This window comes from Oncorhynchus tshawytscha, linkage group LG21 (genome assembly GCF_018296145.1).
Source record: "Oncorhynchus tshawytscha isolate Ot180627B linkage group LG21, Otsh_v2.0, whole genome shotgun sequence".
In the NCBI taxonomy this organism is placed as follows: Eukaryota; Metazoa; Chordata; class Actinopteri; order Salmoniformes; family Salmonidae; genus Oncorhynchus; species Oncorhynchus tshawytscha.
Window position 1 is genome coordinate 6,151,517 of NC_056449.1, and position 22,712 is coordinate 6,174,228.

General features: G+C 43.2%; 2 protein-coding genes across 2 annotated transcripts in view; one reads left to right on the forward strand and one right to left on the reverse strand.

Annotated features, from left to right (window-relative positions):
* The window catches only part of LOC112220772, a 31,276-nt gene extending 12,954 nt beyond the window's left edge, over positions 1-18,322 (reverse strand). Inside the window, exon 1 of the mRNA XM_042302915.1 lies at positions 18,070-18,322. The gene's annotated coding sequence lies outside the window, so the exon portion shown is untranslated. The remainder of the gene's footprint in view (positions 1-18,069) is intronic.
* LOC112220616 lies at positions 685-13,908 on the forward strand. Its single transcript, XM_024382460.2, has 5 exons — positions 685-920; positions 1,202-1,534; positions 2,185-2,439; positions 12,947-13,054; positions 13,193-13,908. Exons 1-5 carry the CDS (start codon positions 872-874, stop codon positions 13,432-13,434), a joined length of 987 nt encoding a protein of 328 aa, XP_024238228.1. The 5' UTR covers positions 685-871; the 3' UTR covers positions 13,435-13,908.
* Positions 18,323-22,712: the final 4,390 nt, after the last annotated feature.

Here is a 22,712-nt window from a genome sequence, read left to right on the forward strand (position 1 = left end):
ACACACTTTTATTTTTATCTTCTAGTTGGTGGTGCAGCAAAACAAAGATCATGGATATACTGACAAGATACATGTCTCTCTGCCCTAACAATGGGAGTCGTCCACAAAGCGACACGCCAGGCTGTCTAGCTCTCGCCTTCCCTTTCTTTGGATTAGTGGATACATCTCATTATTATAATCAATTTTTGAATATTCGATGAGAGTAGCTGACGTCAACGGCCGTATTCAATGGAGAGAGACGCTATGCTACTAGCCTCATTCCACGAATACGCATAGCCATCTCAAGACAAAACAAATATAAAGTGTTTTTTCTCATAGTTGCAGGGATGTCACGTGTCCTACCTATATCAGTATGCTCATATCAACTTCAACATTAAAAAACATATGTTAGATCAAATCTCTTCCTCTTTCTCTCTGGTTCTATTTTAAACCCAAACAGGTTCTATCTAGAACACAAAAAGGCTTATTCAAAGAGTTCTCCTATGGGGACAGCCAAAGAACCCTTTATGTTCTAAATAGCACATACAAATGTGTAGCATCACATTTCACTTTTTATTTGAGATATTATGAGATGTCATCACACACAAGACATTTAGCCAGCCTGGCTGTTCATTTAATGAAGAAGTACAACTTTAAAGAGGCCCTTCCCCCTGAGTCACAACCTATTAATAGGGTCAGTTCAAAATGACACATTTCCTTTCTACTGAGTGACAAGAGACAGCTAGAGTGTCTTTTATACCATCTTTTCCATAGGTTTTATTTATGCCGTAAGACATCGACAGGTTATGGAAATTCAGCACCGGATGAAAGATAGAGGACTTTGTTAAAGTACAAGAAGTTAAGTTGCTAAGCCGAGTCCTTGTGAAGAGATATGGAGACTGTGTTCGGACTGTTGGTGATCTTAGCAGGAGTGTCTCATGGTAAGCAAATAATTGATATGTGTTGTTATAATATGAAGAGGCTTGTAAAACATGTAGCAAGAGCATCACTGTGGGCTACTCAGAATCCCGTCGGTTAGCAAAACAATAAAGAACACAGAGTTGTCTCCATGAAAATGATAACTGACTGAGGTGCTATTACTGTATATTGCCTCTGATGCCATTCATTTCCTTGTACTGTTGCTTGGTGTCTCCTCATCTATAAAAGTAAACATGACTCAAAAGAGGACAGCGATAAAACACATCCCTCTCTTGTTTCTCAGGCATGGAGAGCCCCTGTGATGCTAGAGAGGATGGAGCTCAGTGTTATGGAGCTCTGGGAGGAACTGTCTATCTCCAGCTGATCACCAATGCCAGTGGACATCAGGTTAGATTTTGGAAGGGCCCAACTGGTGCTAAAACAGAGATACTCACAATGAGAAGAAACATGTCGATAACAAAAGGGCCTATTAATGGCAGGTCAGAGTTCATTATAAACAAGGGGATATTCAGGATAGATAACACAGTAAGAAATGATTCTGATAAATACTGTGCTGAAACATTTAATGCAAATGGATTATTATTGGGCTCCAGAAGACTACAACTGTTCATTGAAGGTAAAAAGTTCATTCTCTAAGAAAAAAAGTAATAATTATTTGCTTCCTCAATATGAATTTAGACCATTTACTGAACAAAAATGACGCAATGATTTATAAATCAAATTGAGAATGCATTTGTATAACTAACAAAACATATGTACAGTGCCTTCAGAAAGTATCCATACCCCTGGACTTAACCACCTCTATGCGTGCATGGTCACCACTATGCTATGCAGGTCAAAAAGTGAATTACTTTGCCACATTTTTTGAATAGTATTACTTTACTGCTTTTTTGTAAAGAAGATGCATGTTTTGGTATATCGTCAGTGATCTCCTATCACAGCCATTAAACTCTGTAAACGTTTTGCCTCATGGTGAAATCCCGGCGTAGTTTCCTTCCTTTCCGGCAAGTAAGTTAGGAAGGACACCTGTATCTTTGTAGTGACAGGGTGTATTGATGCACCATCCAAAGTGTGATTCATAACTAAACCACGCCCGGGCTCACCTTCTTCACATTTTTACTACTGAACTTATTGACTCAAGACAGCTTTTCATTTTCTATTCATTTGTAAAAATTGTAAAAAGCCACCATAAATATGTTTCCATATCTGTAATTTTGATCATCTAGACAGCAACCAGTAACCACATTATAACATCTTCCCCCATAGCCCCTGTGACACAGGCTAAGCTGTCCTCTAAGTGTCTGTCTCATGGAGAGATGAGGGTATCCTGCTCCTCTGAGGGGGACAGTCCCCAGTACAGCTGGACTTTGAATGGACACCCACTGAACAACAATGACAGCTCTTTTGGTGAGAAGACAAACTCCATCACACTGCAGAAAGGCCTGTCTGGGGATCTCAACTGCACCATCAGAAACAATATCAGCAGTGTTACTGTCAGCAGGGTAATGTTACCTTGTCCAGGTAAGATACTGTTTAATATCAATGATAATAATGATGATGATTATAATAATGATCAGCCCTTATCAATGGAAATTAATCTGTTTAGAAACAGCACAAGCCATCCTCCTGGGCTTTTCACTCACAATATAGTCTAGGGTATATCGAGAATGGTGCGACAAACAAAAAACATCTAGTAAGCGGCAGTCCTATGGGTGAAAACAGCTCATTAATGGGAGGTCGAAGGAGAATGGCAAGATTTGTGCAAGCTAACAGGCAGGCCACAACCAGGCAAATAATGCTGCAGTACAACAGATGTGTGCAGAATGGTTTCTCTCTGTCCTTGTCCCGGATGGGCTATTGCAGCAGATAACCACACCGGGTTCCACTCCTATCAGCTAAAAATAAGAACAAGTGGCTCCAGTGGGCACACAATCACCAACACTGGACAATTGAGGAGTGGAAAAACATTGCCTGGTCCGAATAATCCTGGTTCTTCGTGCGTCATGCTGATGGGAGAGTCAGGATTTAGCATAAGCAGGATGAGTCCATGGACCCATCCTGCTTGGTGCAGTAGCTGTGTGTGGGTAAAATCCCTAAGGAAGCCAAGCCCCCCCCACCACAAAAAAGCCATATTACAACCTACACTGTATGTATTTTGATATTTGCGTTGTTTTCTGTTAATTCATGTGCTTTGTGACCATGATATACAGGCCTAAAGGCCAAGACATTAAGACAACAGTGGCAGAATAAATTCAACCACACCTTTGTTTTATCACAAAACCAGATAGCAAACTCTGTCTTGTGAACTCCACAACACATGTTGCATATTACAGACAGTTGAGCTACAGCATACTTAAGCAAGTTAATGTTTCCAACTTTTTGAACCCTTTAACTATTGATTTAGAACCACAGAGTTACCGCAAGTCACAAGGAAAACAGTTGCTGCCTCCACTATTCCAGAACCATTTCAACTTTACCAATTCCACACCATCAAATCACCTCTGCTTAGTCTAATACAGTGACAACCGAAAGATACCCCCCCCCAAAAACAATGTCCAATCAACATAAACTAAATATGATGTGGCTGTCCATGGTTCTGATTTCTGTTTGCGCTTGTGTATGTGCGTGCGTTCATGCAAGTAAAAAAACATGTTGACTCACCCTACTTGTAGAGAAATGGCAATGCCATCCTCTTCTCTTTCATGTTGCCGAAACTGTCTGTCACTTTGTCATACAATACACACTTAATTTTGATGTCCTAGGCTACCTGGCTAAAATGTTTGCTTGCTAGCCTAACTTCCGTTCATGGGCAACGTTAGCTAGTTAACATTAGCCTTCTACATCTAGCTACTTTGTATATTGAACTTCCATCCTCTCAGACTAGGGTCACAACAGTGTATGAATTAATGGTTGGATCAGAATTGCCCTTAAAATCATTGGATGGAGAATTAAGTAAAACCCCAAGTCCAAATCCTTATCTCCATCCATGGATAATTTAGGAAAGAGACCATTTTAGATAGCTAGCTAGCCACCGGAGGACAACAACACAACGAGATGCAACAATTCAAGTTGTTTCTGTTAATGACATATGCTCTCAAAGTGATTTGATAGGAGAGACACCAAATCCAAGCTAGCTTCCCTTGACACTTATTATTTCGCCATGACCATTCACAGTTGAGTTCGCTCAGTTTAGCTAAAAAATGATTAGCAAATGTGTTATAATTTCTTTGTCAAGGGAGTCCAAATGCTCACTTGGTTCCCTTTCATTCAATGCTAGGGGTGGCAACAATGTCATACTCGTTTGGACCAGACCAGACAGTATCAGATAGATGGCCAGATGCTTTCTCCTGTGAGATAAATTCAGCCTCTTGCGAATTGAAGGAAAATTGTGAAACACAGTGACGTAAGGTATATATATATTTTTTTGTGGGGGAGGATACATTATTTGGGGAAGCCCAGCTTCCCTTGGCCTCCATGAATACACGTCATTGGCTTGGTGTCAACGGTACATGCGTTTTGTGGTGGTGTAATAGTGTGGGGAATGTTTTCCTGCACATGTTAGGTCCCTTGAAAACAATTGAGCAATGTTTTCATGCCCTGAAGAATTCAGGCTGTTCTGGTGGCAAAGAGGGGTCAAACCCAGTACTAGATCGGTGTACCAAATAAACTGGAAACTGAGTATAAACTCTGCAAAAAAAATAAACATCCCTTTTTCAGGACAGTCTTTTAAATATAATTCGTAAAAATCTAAATAACTTTACATATCTTCATTGTAAAGGGTTTAAACACTGTTTCCCATGCTTGTTCAATAAACCATAAACAATTAATGAACATGCACCTGTGGAACGGTCATGAAGACACTAACAGCAATTAAGGTCACAGTTCTGAAAACTTAGGACACTAAAGAGGCCTTTCTACTGACTATGAAAAACACCAAAAGAAAGATGCCCCAGGGTCCCTGCTCATCTGTGTGAATGTGCCTTAGGCATGCTGCAAGGAGGCATGAGGACTGCAGATGTGGCCAGGGCAATAAATTGCAATGTCCGTACTGTGAGGCGCCTAAGACAGAGCTACAGGGAGACAGTACGGACAGCTGATCGTCCTCACAGTGGCAGACAACGTGTAACAACAACTGCACAGGATCGGTACATCCCAACATCACACCGGCGGGACAGGTACAGGATGGCAACAACACCTGCCCGAGTTACACTAGGAATGCACAATCCATCCATCAGTGCTCAGACTGTGTGCAATAGGTTGAGAGAGGCTGGAATGAGGGCTTGTAGGCCTGTTGTAAGGCAGGTCCTCACCAGACATCACCAGCAACAACTTTGCCTATGTGCACAAACCCACCATTGCTGGACCAGACAGGACTGGCAAAAAGTGCTCTTCACTGACGAGTCGCTGTTTTGTCTCACCAGGTGTGATGGTCGGATTCGCATTTAGCGTCTAAGGAATGAGCGTTACACTCAGGCATGTACTCTGGAACGGGATCGATTTGGAGTTGGAGGATCCGTCATGGTCTGGGACGGTGTGTCACAGCATCATCGGACTGAGCTTGTTGTCATTGCAGGCAATCTCAACGCTGTGCATTACAGGGAAGACATCCTCCTCCCTCATGTTGTACCCTTCCTGCAGGCTAATCCTGACATGACCTCCAGCATGACAATGCCATCAGCCATACTGCTTGTTCTGTGCGTGATTTCCTGCAAGACAGGAATGCCAGTGTTCTGCCATGGCCAGCAAAGAGCCCAGATCTAAATCCCATTGAGCACGTCTGGGACCTGTTGGATCAGAGGGTGAGGGCTAGGGCCATTCCCCCCAGAAATGTCCAGGAACTTGCAGGTGCCTTGATGGAAGAGTGGGGAAACATCTCACAGCAAGAACCTGTTAATCTGGTGCAGTCCATGAGGAGGGGATGCACTAAAGTACTTAATGCAGCTGGTGGCCACACCAGATACTGACTGTTACTATTGATTTTGACCCCCCCTTTGTTCAGGGACACATTATTCCATGTTTGTTCATCACATGTCTGTGGAACTTGATCAGTTTATGTCTCAATTGTTGAGTCTTATGATCATACAAATATTTACACATGTTACATTTGCTGAAAATAAACACAGTTGACAGTGAGAGGACATTTCTTTTTTTGCTGAGTTAACTGCACCTTACCCAGTGGGACAAAGATATCAGAGCGAGTGGTTAAGAGGTTAATAATACCCTGTGTGTTAAACCCACAACAGTGGCCCCCACAACAGAAGCAACCACTAGTAAGGCCTAGGGGCTTGAAAACCCAGTGACCACCAGACCCAGAAATCACACCCAGGGTACAGCAATTACACACAATCATGTCACATTGACAAAAGCCCATCAGACCCTGTGGACTTTAAGTAAGTGATAATGCTCATCCTGATGTATTATTGGTGTCATTATCATTATTACCATTAAGACGTTATGGCCTTTATGTATAGTGCATTTGGAAAGTATTCAGGCCCCTTGATTGTTTTTCCACACCGGAACCGGAACCTGCTGTATATAGCATCCATATAAACTCTGTACCGGAACCTGCTGTATATAGCCTCCATATTGACTCTGTACCGGAATCTGCTGCATATAGCCTCCATATTGACTCTGTACGTGGAACCTGCTGTATGTAGCCTCCATATTGACTCTGTACCGGAATCTGCTGCATATAGCCTCCATATTGACTCTGTACGTGGAACCTGCTGTATGTAGCCTCCATATTGACTCTGTACCGGAATCTGCTGCATATAGCCTCCATATTGACTCTGTACCGGAAACCTGCTGCACATAGCCTCCATATTGACTCTGTACCGGAACCTGCTGTATATAGCCTCCAGGACACCTACACCACCCGATGTCACAGGAGGGCCATAAAGATCATCAAGGACAACAACCACCCGAGCAACTGCCTGTTCACCCCGCTATCGTCCCGAAGGCGAGGTCAGTACAGGTGCATCAAAGCTGGGACAGAGAGACTGAAAAACAGCTTCTATCTCAAGGCCATCAGACTGTTAAACAGCCACCACTAACATTGAGTGGCTGCTGCCAACACACTGACTCAACTCCAGCCACTTTAATAATGGGAATTGATGGGAAATGATGTATCACTAGCCACTTTAAACAATGCTACCTAATATAATGTTTACATACCCTACATTATTCATCTCATATGTATATGTATATACTGTACTCTATATCATCTACTGCATCTTTATGTAATACATGTATCACTAGCCACTTTAACTATGCCACTTTGTTTACATACTCATCTCAAATCAAATCAAATTTTATTTGTCACATACACATGGTTAGCAGATGTTAATGCGAGTGTAGCGAAATGCTTGTGCTTCTAGTTCCGACAATGCAGTAATAACGAGCAAGTAATCTAACTAACAATTCAAAAAAAAACTACTGTCATACACAGTGTAAGGGGATAAAGAATATGTACATAAGGATATATGAATGAGTGATGGTACAGAGCAGCATAGGCAAGATACAGTAGATGATATCGAGTACAGTATATACATATGAGATAAGTATGTAAACCAAGTGGCATAGTTAAAGTGGCTAATGATACATGTATTACATAAGGATGCAGTCGATGATATAGAGTACAGTATCAACGTATGCATATGAGATGAACAATGTAGGGTAAGTAACATTATATAAGGTAGCATTGTTTAAAGTGGCTAGTGATATATTTACATCATTTCCCATCAATTCCCATGATTAAAGTGGCTGGAGTAGAGTCAGTGTCATTGACAGTGTGTTGGCAGTAGCCACTCAATGTTAGTGGTGGCTGTTTAACAGTCTGATGGCCTTGAGATAGAAGCTGTTTTTCAGTCTCTCGGTCCCAGCTTTGATGCACCTGTACTGACCTCGCCTTCTGGATGGCAGCGGGGTGAACAGGCAGTGGCTCGGGTGGTTGATGTCCTTGATGATCTTTATGGCCTTCCTGTAGCATCGGGTGGTGTAGGTGTCCTGGAGGGCAGGTAGTTTGCCCCGGTGATGCGTTGTGCAGACCTCACTACCCTCTGGAGAGCCTTACGGTTGAGGGCGGTGCAGTTGCCATACCAGGCGGTGATACAGCCCGCCAGGATGCTCTCGATTGTGCATCTGTAGAAGTTTGTGAGTGCTTTTGGTGACAAGCCGAATTTCTTCAGCCTCCTGAGGTTGAAGAGGCGCTGCTGCGCCTTCCTCACGATGCTGTCTGTGTGAGTGGACCAATTCAGTTTGTCTGTGATGTGTATGCCGAGGAACTTAAAACTTGCTACCCTCTCCACTACTGTTCCATCGATGTGGATGGGGGGTGTTCCCTCTGCTGTTTCCTGAAGTCCACAATCATCTCCTTAGTTTTGTTGACGTTGAGTGTGAGGTTATTTTCCTGACACCACACTCCGAGGGCCCTCACCTCCTCCCTGTAGGCCGTCTCGTCGTTGTTGGTGATCAAGCCTACCACTGTTGTGTCGTCCGCAAACTTGATGATTGAGTTGGAGGCGTGCATGGCCACGCAGTCGTGGGTGAACAGGGAGTACAGGAGAGGGCTCAGAACGCACCCTTGTGGGGCCCCAGTGTTGAGGATCAGCGGGGAGGAGATGTTGTTGCCTACCCTCACCACCTGGGGGCGGCCCGTCAGGAAGTCCAGTACCCAGTTGCACAGGGGCGGGGTCGAGACCCAGGGTCTCGAGCTTGATGACGAGCTTGGAGGGTACTATGGTGTTGAATGCCGAGCTGTAGTCGATGAACAGCATTCTCACATAGGTATTCCTCTTGTCCAGATGGGTTAGGGCAGTGTGCAGTGTGGTTGAGATTGCATCGTCTGTGGACCTATTTGGGCGGTAAGCAAATTGGGGTGGGTCAAGGGTGTCAGGTAGGGTGGAGGTGATGATTGGTCCTTGACTAGTCTCTCAAAGCACTTCATGATGACGGATGTGAGTGCTACGGGGCGGTAGTCGTTTAGCTCAGTTACCTTAGCTTTCTTGGGAACAGGAACAATGGTGGCCCTCTTGAAGCATGTGGGAACAGCAGACTGGTATAGGGATTGATTGAATATGTCCGTAAACACACCGGCCAGCTGGTCTGCGCATGCTCTGAGGGCGCGGCTGGGGATGCCGTCTGGGCCTGCAGCCTTGCGAGGGTTAACACGTTTAAATGTCTTACTCACTTCGGCTGCAGTGAAGGAGAGACCGCATGTTTCCGTTGCAGGCCGTGTCAGTGGCACTGTATTGTCCTCAAAGCGGGCAAAAAGTTATTTAGTCTGCCTGGGAGCAAGACATCCTGGTCCGTGACTGGGCTGGGTTTCTTCCTGTAGTCCGTGATTGACTGTAGACCCTGCCACATACCTCTTGTGTCTGAGCCGTTGAATTGAGATTCTACTTTGTCTCTGTACTGGCGCTTAGCTTGTTTGATAGCCTTGCGGAGGGAATAGCTGCACTGTTTGTATTCAGTCATGTTACCAGACACCTTGCCCTGATTAAAAGCAGTGGTTCGTGCCTTCAGTTTCACACGAATGCTGCCATCAATCCACGGTTTCTGGTTAGGGAATGTTTTAATCGTTGCTATGGGAACGACATCTTCAACGCACGTTCTAATGAACTCGCACACCGTATCAGCGTATTCGTCAATGTTGTTGTCTGACAATGAAGAAACATCTCCCAGTCACGTGATGGAAGCAGTCTTGGAGTGTGGAGTCAGCTTGGTCGGACCAGCGTTGGACAGACCTCAGCGTGGGAGCTTCTTGTTTTAGTTTCTGTCTGTAGGCAGGGATCAACAAAATGGAGTCGTGGTCAGCTTTTCCGAAAGGGGCGGGGCAGGGCCTTATATGCGTCGTGGAAGTTAGAGTAACAATGATCCAGGGTCTTTCCAACCCTGGTTGCGCAATCGATATGCTGATAAAATTTAGGGAGTCTTGTTTTCAGATTAGCCTTGTTAAAATCCCCAGCTACAATGAATGCAGCCTCCGGATAAATCGTTTCAGTTTGCAGAGAGTTAAATAAAGTTCGTTCAGAGCCATCGATGTGTCTGCTTGGGGGGATATATACGGCTGTGATTATAATCGAAGAGAATTCTCTTGGTAGATAATGCGGTCTACATTTGATTGTGAGGAATTCTAAATCAGGTGAACAGAAGGATTTGAGTTCCTGTATGTTTCTTTCATCACACCATGTCACGTTGGCCATAAGACATACGCCCCCGCCCGTCTTCTTACCAGAAAGATGTTTGTTTCTGTCGGCGCGATGCGTGGAGAAACCCGCTGGCTGCACCGCTTCGGATTGCGTCTCTCCAGTGAGCCATGTTTCCGTGAAGCAAAGAACGTTACAGTCTCTGATGTCCCTCTGGAATGCTACCCTTGCTCGGATTTCATCAACCTTGTTGTCAAGAGACTGGACATTGGCAAGAAGAATGCTAGGGAGTGGTGCACGATGTGCCCGTCTCCGGAGTCTGACCAGAAGACCGCTCGTTTCCCTCTTTTTCTGAGTCGTTTTTTTTTTTTGGTCGCTGCATGTGATCCACTCGGTTACACTGGTTGTAAGGCAGAACACAGGATCCGCGTCGCGAAAAACATATTCTTGGTCGTACTGATGGTGAGTTGACGCTGATCTTATATTCAGTAGTTCTTCTCGGCTGTATGTAAAGAAACCTAAGATGACCTGGGGTACTAGTGTAAGAAATAACACGTAAAAAAACTGCATAGTTTCCTAGGAACACGAAGCGAGGCGGCCATCTCTGTCGGCGCCGGAAGTACAAGTCTCCGGAAGTCTCATATGTATATACTGCACTCAATACCATCTACTGTATCTTGCCTATGCCGCTCTGTACCATCACTCATTCATATATCTTTATGTACATATTCTTTATCCCCTTACACTTGTGTCTATAAGGTAGTAGTTTTGGAATTGTTAGCTAGATTACTTGTTGGTTATTACTGCATTGTCGGAACTAGAATCACAAGCATTTCACTACACTCGCATTAACATCTGCTAACCATGTGTATGTGACAAATACAATTTGATTTGATTTGATTGATTTGATTTGATATTTTGTTACATTACAGCCTTATTCCAAAAGTGATTCAAATGATTTTTTTTACCCTCAATCTACACACAATACCCCACAACGAAAAAGAAACAGATTTTTAGAAATGTTAACAAATGTAAAAATACATAAAAATATATATTTTTTAAACTCTTTATTCAGTACTATGTTGAAGCATCTTGGCAGTGATTATGGCCTAGAGTCTTCTTGGTATGAGGCTTCAAGCTTGGATCCCCTGTTTTTGGGGAGTTTCTCCCATTCTTCTCTGTAAATCCTTTCAAACTCTGTCAGGTTGGATGGGAAGCGTTGCTGCATAGCTATTTTCAGGTCTTTCCAGAGATGTTTAATCAGGCTCTGGCTGGGTCACTCAAAGGCATTCAGAGACTCCATTCTTTCACTCCTGCATTGTCTTGGCTCTGTGCTTAGGGTCATTGTCCTGTTGGAAGATGAACCTTCGCCCCAGTCGGAGGTCCTGAGCACTCGAGTAGGTTTTCATCAAGGATCTCTTTGTACTTTGCTCGATCCTGACTAGTCTCCCAGTCCAAAAAGGAAAAACATCCCCATATCATGATGCTGCCACCACCATGCTTAACCATAGGAATGGTGCCAGGTTTCTTCCAGATGTAACTCTTTGGTATGAATGCCAAGCGTCACATCTTGGTTTCATCAGACCAGAGAATCCGGTATCTCATGGTCTGAGGGTCCTTTAGGTGCCTATTGGCAAACTCCAAGTGGGCTGTCCTGCCTTTTACTAAGAGTGGCTTCCGTCTGTCCATTCTATCATAAACGTCTGATTGGTGTAGTGCTGCAGAGATGGTTGCCAATTTGGAAGGTTCTCCAATCTCCACAGAGGAACTCTGAAGCTCTGTCAGAGTGCCCATCGGGTTCTTGGTCACCTCCCTGACCAAGACCCATATCCTCCAATTGCTCAGTTTGGCTGGGCAGCCAGCCACAGGAAGAGTCTTGGTGGCTCCAAACCTCTTCCATTTAAGAATGATGGAGGCCACTGTGTTCTTTGATACCTTTGGTTCCCTTCCCCAGATCTGTGCCGACACAATCCTGTCTCGGAGCTCTAAGGACAATTCCTTCGACCTCATGACTTGGATTTTGATCTGACATGCACTGTTAACTGTGGGACCTTATATAGACAGGTGTGGGCCTTTCCAAATCATATCCAATCAATTGGATTTTCCACAGGTGGACTCCAATCAAGTTGTAGAAACATCTTAAGGATGATCAATGTAAACAGGATGCACCGGAGCTCAATTTCGAGTCTCATAGCAAAGGGTCTGAAAACATATTGTCACGTTCGTTGTATGGAGGAGACCAAGGCGCAGTGTGATTTGAATACATTCTTCTTTATATGCACGAAGAACGCAAAGAACACTAAACAAACTAACAAAATGAACGTGCAGCTAATAATAATGAGTGCTGACATGCAATTACACATAGACAATAACCCACAAAACCTAAATGGAAAATGGCAACCTAAATAGGATCCCCAATCAGAGACAACAATAAACAGCTGTCTCTGATTGGGAACCAATTCAGGCCACCATAGACCTACATTTACCTAGACAATACCAAAACCCCATAGATATACAAAAAAAACATAGACAAGACCAAAACACACATACCACCCTCGTCACACCCTGACCTAACCAAAATAAAGAAAACTAAGATACCAATGGCCAGGGCGTGACATGGAAATAAGGTATGTGTTTTTTTTAAATGTAATACATTTGCTAAGACGTTTAAGAACCTGTTTTCGCTTTCACAAAATGGGGTATTTTGTGTAGATTGAAAACATAATTTAATCAGTTTTAGAATATGGTTGTAATGTAACAACATGTGAAAAAAGTCTAGGGGCCTGATTTATTTTCTTAGGCACTGTATATGTGGCTGTTTTTACAATGAAACAACCTTAGCGCTGATGTTGTTCTGTCTCTGTTTCCTCTGTTTTACCCAGAGATCATAGGGACGGTAGCAGGGTCTCTGGCAGGCATATTCCTTGTCCTAGTGATGGTGTTGGCAGTTTACTGTGTCCAGAAGAAAAAGAAACCTCCAAAGACTTCAGGTTAGAGGATATTTAACTGTAGCTCTTCATTTTATCTCCATTAACTTGGGAAGTAATTGAATTTGCCACGTCAGTCTTGCCATTGAAATGCTTCATTGGCAAGACTAATAATCTCTCTCTTTCTCTCTCTCTCCACAGCTACGGATGACAGCCAGGATGTGGAATACGCTGATGTCAGGATACAAAAGAAGCAGATGAGACAGAAGGAGAGGGAGGCGCTGCTGGAGCTGAAGGACAGACAGGTGAAAGTGGCGGGGGATCCCCAGCAGACGATGGAGGTGGAGTATGGACAGATTAAAACATTAGAGGGTCCCCGGCGGAAGGTAGACACACCTGAGGAGGAGGACTGTGTGTACGCCAGGGTACAGAGAGGCCAGTGAGCAAGGTACTGTCTAGATAGAATAGAAGAGGCTGAGACTTTAATCACTCGTTGCCTCCCAATAATCTCTCCTTTCTCCTAAAGTGTTAACTTGTTCACTTCCCTTCACGTATGGCAAAGGAAATTAATGTTATATAGCAACTCCTCGTTGCCCATGCCTATACCAATCCAATTCTTTTACATTTGTGGGGAGTAGTGAAGGAATGCACACATCTGGAAGGAGGAGAAATTATTGGGACGCAAACCTGAGGCCCAGAGTTGATACAGACGACAGCTATGTCTAATTATGTTGTCTTACAGTTACAGTAACAGCTTTGTTTTGCATGTTCACACTTTAGAACACATATTGTCTGTTTCCAAGAAGTGGACACATCACTTCAGTTTCTCTTTATCACGTTTTAACACAAAAACAAAAAAAATGAAACGGCCCTTTTTCAAAGATAATTCGTGAACGTGCCTTAGGCATGGTGCAAGGACGCATCAGGACTGCAGATGTGGCCAGGGCAATAAATTGCAATGTCTGTACTGTGAGAAGCCTAAGACAGAGCTACAGGGAGACAGTACGGACAGCTGATCATCCTTGCAGTGGCAGACCATGTGTAACAACACCTGCACAGAATCGGTACATCAGAACATCACACCTGCGGGACAGGTACAGGATGGCAACAATAACTGCCCGAATTACACCAGGAACGCACAATCCATCCATCAGTGCTCAGACTGTCCGCAATAGGCTGAGAGAGGCTGGAATGAGGGCTTGCAGGCCTGTTGTAAGGCAGGTCCTCACCAGACATCACCGGCAACAACGTATGGGCACAAACCCACCGTCACTGGACCAGACAGGACTGGGAAAAAGTGCTCTTCACTGACAAGTCGCGGTTTTGTCTCACCAGGGGTGATGCTCGGATTCGCGTTTATCGTCTAAGGAATGAGCGTTACACCGAGGCCTGTACTGTGGAGCGGGATCGATTTGGAGGTGGAGGGTCCGTCATGGTCTGGTGCGGTATGTCACAGAATTATCAGACTGAGCTTGTTGTCATTGCAGGCAATCTCAACGCTGTGCATTACAGGGAAGATATCCTCCTCACTCATGTGGTACCCTGCCTGAAAGGCTCATCCTTAAATGACCCTCCAGCATGACAATGCCACCAGCCACACTGCTTGTTCTGTGCGTGATTTCCTGCTAGACAGGAATGTCAGTGTTCCGCCATGGCCAGCGAAGTGCCCGGATCTCAATCCCATTGAGAATGTCTGGGATCTGTTGGATCGGAGGGTGAGGGCTAGGGACATTCCCCCCAGAAATGTCCGGGAACTTGCAGATGCCTTGGTGGAAGAGTGGGGTAACATCGCACAGCAAGAACTGGCAAATCTGGTGCAGTCCATGAGGAGATGCACTGCAGTACTTAACACAGCTGGTGGCTACACCAGATACTGACAGACACCCCCCCCCCCTCTGTTAGTCACATGCCAGTGGAACTTGTTCAGTTTATGTCTCGGTTGTTGAATCTTATGTTCATACAAATATTTACACACATTATGTTTGCTGATAATAAATGCAGTTGACAGTGAGAGGGCTTTTTGTTGTTGTGGCTGAGTTTAGTTGTGTGGTGTTCACATGTTCCTTGTGTCAGTTGTGTGATATGTCATCAAGTCTTTTTGCTGCATGATAGAAGTAATGATATAGTTATTTAAAATAATGTTTAAGGAATTTGTGATTTTTGATAATTGCATAACAGAAATGTTTTAGATATTATAGTCTACTTACTTACTAATTTCCAATACCTTGAAGCTTGCGGTCCGTCTCCATCATGGACACATCTTGAGATATTGAAAAAATGTAATGCACTCTCATTAGCTATTTGTCTATGAGGATAATAATCCTGACATGACTCATATCTAAGATACATGATAATCTTTATATTGTTTTTTAGCAATTGCCTTTTTTTTTAATATAGCTAGTGCAATAATAAGCTAATGTTGTAAAATGGTTTCTGAAATACATGACCATATCTTCTCACAATCAAAATATATTTTTCTTCCACATCTCTGGTTTTGTGGGCTTAATGTTATTTATGCATTTCCTTTTTGAGTCACATGAGTTCCAGTTTAGAATCCCCTCAACCAGAGGTGATGGACAGACTGATTGGCTAAAACCAACATAATGTAGCTTTTCTTCAAGATGTTACCATATTTGGTTAGCTCTTCTGAATAACTAAAAGTAAAGAATATAGGACTTCACCATTATGTCAGTGTCACTCAATATAAGTTAATCTAAAAGAACAAACTGAGAAGAGGATGTTGAGAAATAAAGATAATGATCAACACAAACATAACATGCAGTGGAATCACTTGTCACTCTTCATCGTTGATACTGCTGTGTGATGGGAAACTGCAATTTGATATTAAAATCCTGTGTTTAGAAACAAGGAAAAGTTGTGTCTGTCTTGTCTAATAGCACAGTATAGAGGTCAGAGGTCCAAGGTTAAGAGCATTGGCCTACCATTCATCCCATCTGAGGAGTAATAAACACAGTCTTTATGGCCAATCACAGTTGAATTCTCCACAACCCCAGGATCATTACCTCTCTATGGTTACAGATATATAGGAAAGGTGACACAGATGCCCAGGAATGCTTCTCTAATCATACACCTAATGTGTTCTTCTGACATCTTCTTGTCATGTCCCCTATTGGACGATAAACAGGAAGAATAGGGAATTCATGTCAAAACCAGCAGACTGTACAGATGAATGTGAAATTCATATACTGTAAACTGAGGATGTACACTGAGTACACAAAACATTTAGAACACTTGCCCTTTCCATGACAAACTTACCAGGTGACTCCAGGTAAAAGCTATGACTCCAACATAAGTGCATGTAAACCTCCGACTTCAACAGTATGTAGCTAGTGGGCTAAGCTGTAGCACCAATGCAGAAATTCTGGAGATTTGTATAAATTCTGACAACGAGTCTGTAAGAAAGTCAGGAATCAGATTCTGACAGTGACAGTGAGGAGCAGCCACCCAACCTTGTAGACATTGAGGACCCTGAATCTGAGGACCCCTAGTCCACTGACGAAGTCCCAGGTCCCTTTGAAGATGCTGGTGGTGATGGAGGCAGACCGAAGGTCAATGAAGTACAGGTGGTCGGTCTGTGGTAGCTGCAGTAAGCACATAAGTGACTTCAAATTCTGAAAATGCTCAAGGGTCTCTTGACTCTGCACATGATAAGCACTGGCCTGATTAAGTTTAATAAGTTTAGTAAGGGTCCAAAACAATCAATAATCAAATGCTCAGATGGCTGGTCTGTAACAGGAATAGGTTATTGCGGGACTGGCCTTAACATCTGATTAGGCTTCCCAGTCAGCTGACAAACATGGCATGTTTTGATGTAAGCAGAAATGTCTTTCTATAAAATGAGGCCAAGAAAAATTACCCAAAATTCAATCATAGGTTTTATTAACCCCTAAGTGACCAGAAAAGTCATGATGTTTTCAAAACTAGATCTCGAAGCTTAGAAGGAACCACAATCTAAACAATAGCATTACCCACACAACTTTTGCTGTGAGGTGTCCATTTCCTCACCAACAACTGATCTTGAATGTAGTAACCCTGGGCAGCACTCCTTACCTCAACTGGAAGTACTTGATCAAATAAACCTTTTAAGGTAGGATCAGTGGACTGCGCCCTCACAAGATCACTACAGGACATAGGCAAAGGTAAATCATTTAATGGATTATCAAACTGTTCGGCTATGTGTTGTGTAAATTCCGTTCTGACCGTAGTGTCAGCACTGCTCAGCACGAGTCACAGCGCGTGCAGAGAATACCTCTGGGAATCTCTGTATGTTTTCATCGATAATCCCTACATGGGATGGGGTATGAGAAACCGCCAGAGGAGATATATCATGCCAGACACGACTACCGGCTAAGTTGCTACCCAAAAATCACAAACACCGTCAACGGGCAGAAAGGGACGCACCCCAAGGGAAACCTAACCTTGCACGAGGTCAGATTTAAGTTTGACTTCCTGCAAGGGTACAGACAACGTATTCAAACCTTGAATTAGGACACTGAGTAAGCCTCCTAAGCCCTACCGGTCAAAACACACTGTAGCGTCAAAGTACGGTCTGCATCAGGCCAAGCCCGAGAATCTGCTCTACGTTCAAATAACGTTTAAAAAATTATCAGGATCCTTTGCAGTAAATTTAGGCAACAACCGGAGATTACCAGCAACATCAAAAGGCGGAGAATGACCAAGGGAAGAGCGTCCCAATGGGGAGCTTGAGTAGTCATTCTCAAAAGAAAATTCACCTGAAAGTTTGCCTTCTCTGACAAGTTTTAAACACTGATGTTGCAACCACAGTTTAGCTTGTTCCGTATCCTGCTTCAAAATTTCCAAATCAAGTTAGTTATTTTTGCTGTTTCAACCTTCAAGATCTTTGTCATGATTTAGCTGCAATAAAAGTAACTCCTTTTCTGCTCAAATGTCAAACCAGCACTAGACAATTGGTACATTCAATACAGGTTCACTCAATTATGCCTTCAAAATACCAGCAGAAAGAAAATTAGCTGACAGAATAGACCTCACTGTATCCTTGAGACGTTTGTCACGCAGCTCAACATGATTATACTCACTCAATTTCAAAAGCTGTTCCTTCAGTAAACTGCATAAGCAACTCTTCAGAAGGAGCACGGACAAAATCCTCAAAAGGCACCATAATGCTACTTCCACATTAACAGATTAGTAGCCCAGACTTTGAATTGCCCTAATGAGCACATCGACTACAGAACAAGAAGCACATAGCTGACTTAACAGTGCAAAAACAGATGAGCATTACTCGAGTTTCCCCAAATCTTATTGTTAAACTTAACCCTAGTCTTCAGTGGATTTGCGGCGGGGATTGATGCACTAGAGACACTGGCACGAAGGAGGAACCAGCTCGCTGGTAACCAACCCCAAATGTGCTCCCGAGAACTGCTCTAACTGCTCTGACCGCTATCACCAAACAAAAATAACAAACGATGCACAACGTGCCCCAGTGGGATTACGTTACTATACCTAATGGGGAAAAACCATCGCTCTGGAAAATAAGTCATGTCTGCCTCAACTTCTGTCATACATTGCAAAGACAACTCACCTCCATAATCTGATGACCCAACAGGGAACAGAACAAAGTGTCTCTAGACAGTACAGGAAAATAGACTTTGTAGTCTTCTCTCCACCAATGCACCAAATCAAAACGAATAAATAAACAAAGTCATCAAACCGATACCATAGAAGGAAATTTCTCTAAACCAATTGAAGTGTGATTAAAACACAACTACAAAAAGTGTACATACCTCCCAATATACAATAGCAAGTACAAATGGCCAAATAGCCATACAAGCGTCTGGGACAATAACACAACTAAGTAAACCACAAGATCCACCAAAGAGTCACCAATTAGCGCTAACCAATTACCATATATACTTGGGATAACATCAAAATAACCAAGGCAAAGTCCTGGATAAGCCCCTATTTGTCACAACCTGGCTCTTAGATGGTGATAATCAAGGGAGTACACATTGGCAGTTAAGGAGTAACAAACACATGTAATAACTAACAAAGTATAAAGCAACAAAGGAAAACTAACCTGTGAAGTGTGAAAGTAGGCATGTGAGGGGTGTAATGGAGATGCATGGATGAAGGTAAAATGTGTGTAAGTGCTAAAGGGTACACCTACTCAAAAAACATAATCAACCAGATCACAAAACAAAATGGTGCTTGGGGAGAAAGAGAGCAAGGACTGGGCACCAGGAACTTTTATCTCCTAGTTGATCCCAAACCCAGGTTCAACTTGTCACCTTGAGGACCCAATCAGCTCCACCTGTCCCCAATCTGCAAATAAAAGCACAAACACAGAGAAGTAGGCAGAGAGAGCGTATCAAATAACAGTGCCAAATCATGTCGTTACTACCCTGCATGAATCTGCTGGGAGCTAACCGACTAGGTTCAATGGCTCTAAATAGCAAAGCAAAAGATTCTGGGATACAAATAATGTCATACACATAACGTTAGCTAGGGAGCCAGCCAACTAATGTTAGCTAGCTAGTTAGGTAGCAGCACACTTTAGCTTGAAATTAAAGCACTTTCTGTCTAAATTAGAAATGTTTAATATATGAAAATGTAGCTAGCTAATGCTAGACTATCTTACCGGTATTCATTCTCATGCATGATGGACGCTTCTCCCTGTCATGGATGCCATGCCACGTTGCCCTTAATTTGAAGATGTAATCTGGGGACAGGGGTTTTCTCCATCTCTTTAGCTATCATACTCTAATTCCACTGATTTCAAAACTCGATCCTCCAGAATGTGGAGAGCAACACTAATACAGCTCCACGTTGCATTTTTTTAAAAGCCGTGTTTGACAGTTTTACCAACACAGACTGACCAGCTCAAATAAACAGAAGCCTTCTATAAAGGGCCTCCCGGGTGGCGCAGTAGTTAAGGGCGCTGTACTGCAGCGCCAGCTGCACCACCAGAGACTCTGGGTTCGCGCCCAGGCCCTGTTGTAACCAGCCACGACCAGGAGGTCCGTGGGGTGACTCACAATTGGCCTAGCATCTTCCGGGTTAAGGAGGGTTTGGTAGGGTAGGTAGGGAAATCCTTGTCTCATCGCGCACTAGCGACTCCTGTGGCGGGCCGGGCGCAGTGCGTGCTAACCAAGGTTGACAGGTACACAGTGTTTCCTCCGACACATTGTGCGGCTGGCCTCCTGGGTTGGATAAGAAGCAGTGCGGCTTGGTTGTGTTGTGGTTGTATCGGAGGACGCATGACTTTCAACCTTCGTCTCTCCCGAGCCCGTATGGGAGTTGTAGCGATGAGACAAGATAGTAGCTACTAAATAATTGGATACCACGAAATTGGGGAGAAAAAGGGGTAAAATTCAAAAAAAAAAAAATGCCTGATGGCAGACCAATTCTCTCCTCTCTCGGCATGTCCAGCCCATTCATTATCTCTGCAAATAATGGCTAGTGGGAAGGTGGCTTAACCAACAACTCATAATTTAACACATTTATTTGTATTTACAGATGGCATACAAGTTTGTTATGAAAGTTGACATGTTGCCGAAGGCATTTCTGCCAAAAAATGCATTTGGATAAAAAAAATTTTTTTAAATCAGTCCTGTGAAGTCGTGACTTGTGACATACGCCTAGTTTCCTGAAACTGGTCACAAATTAACTTTTAACAATGCACACCTAATAACTTCTCTAGGGTAGGGGGCAGCATTTGGAATTTTGGATGAAAAGCGTGCACAAATTAAACCGCCTTCTACTCAGGCCCAGAAGATAGGATATGCATATATTGGTAGATTTGGATAGAAAACACTCTAAAGTTTCCAAAACTGTTAAAATAGTGTCTGTGAGTATAACATAACTGATTTGGCAGGCGAAAACCTGAGAAAAATCAATTCAGGGAGTAGGATTTTTTTTTGTAGTTTTCTATTCAATGCCATTACAGTATCCATTGACTTAGGACTCAAATTGCAGTTCCTGTGCCTTCCACTAGATGTCAACAGTCTTTAGAAATGGTTTCAGGCTTGTATTCTGAAAAATGAGGGAGTAAGAGAAGTCTGAATGAGTGGATCCTGCCGTGTCACAGAGCTTTTTCATGCGTGTGACCGAGAGAGTGCCTTTCTTGTTTACCTTTTATATTGACGTTATTGTCCGTTTGAAATATTATAGATTATTTAGGCTAAAAACAACCTGAGTATTTAAATAAACATTGTTTGACATGTTTCTATGAACTCTATGAACATGTTTCTATGAACTGAAGAAAACGCGCAAACAAAACTGAGGTTTTCGGATATAAAGAGAGACTTTATCGAACAAAAGGAACATTTATTGAATAAATTAATGTCTTCTGAGTGCAACCATATGAAGATCATCAAAGGTAAGTGATTAATTGTATCTCTATTTCTGACTTGTGTAACTCCTCTATTTGGCTGGTTACTGTTTGCAATGATTTGTCTGCTGGGCTATGTTCTCAAATAATTTTAAGGTATGCTTTTGCCGTAAAGCATTTTTGAATACTGACACCGTGGTTGGATTCACAAGAAGTTCATCTTTAAACCTATGTAAAATAGTTGCCTCTTTTCTGAATTTTTATAATGAGTATTTCTGTATTTGAATTTGGCGCTCTGCAATCTCACTGGATGTTGGCCAGGTGGGACACTAGCCTAGAGAGGTTCATTTAAATTAATTCCAGGTGACTACCTCATGAAGCTGGTTGAGAGAATGCCAAGAGTGTGCATAGCTGTTGTCAAGGCAATGGGTGGCTACTTTGAAGAATCTCAAATATAAAACATATTTTGATTTGGTTAACACTTTTTTGATTACTACATGATTCCATATGTGTTATTTTCTAATGTTGAAGCCTTCACTATTATTCTACAATGTAGAATATAGTAAAAATAAAGAAAAACCCTTTAATGAGTAGGTGTGTCCAAAATTTCTGGTACTGTATGAAACTGAGAAGTGTCAGCAGATAATAAACCTGAATTAACAGGGTAAAATGATGAGACGGAAAAACGTTAGCAGTGTACAGTAGTAGGCATTCTCCAAAATTCAAGAAGAAACCTCTAAGACTTCAGGATCCCACTAAGCTCATCACTAAGGTAAGGACCCTGGGACTAAATCCCTCCATCTGCAACTGGATCCTGGACTTCCTGACGGTAAGCCCCTAGGTGGTAAGGGTAGGTAACAACACATCCGCCAAGCTGATCCTCAACACGGGGGCCCCTCAGGGGTGCCTGCTCAGCCCCCTCCTGCTTCCCCCCTCATGACTGCACAGCCAGGCACGACTCCAACGCCATCATTATGTTTGCTGATGACACAACAGTGGTAGGACTGATCACCGACAACAACGAGACAGCCTATAGGGAGGAGGTCAGAGACCTGACCGTGTGGTGCAAGGACAACAACCTCTCACTCAACTTGATCAAGACAAAGGAGATGATTGTGGACTACAGGAAAAGGAGGACTGAGCACGCCCCCGTTCTCATCAACGGGGCTGTAGTGGAGCATGTTGAGAGCTTCAAGTTCCTTAGCGTCCACATCACCAACAAACTAACGTGTTCCAAGCACACCAAGACAGTCGTGAAGAGGGCACGACAAAACCTATTCCCCCCCAGGAGACTGAAAAGATTTGGCATGGGTTTCCCAGATCCTCAAAAGGTTATACAGCTGCACCATCAAGAGCATCCTGACTGGTTGCATCACTGCCCGGTATGGTAAC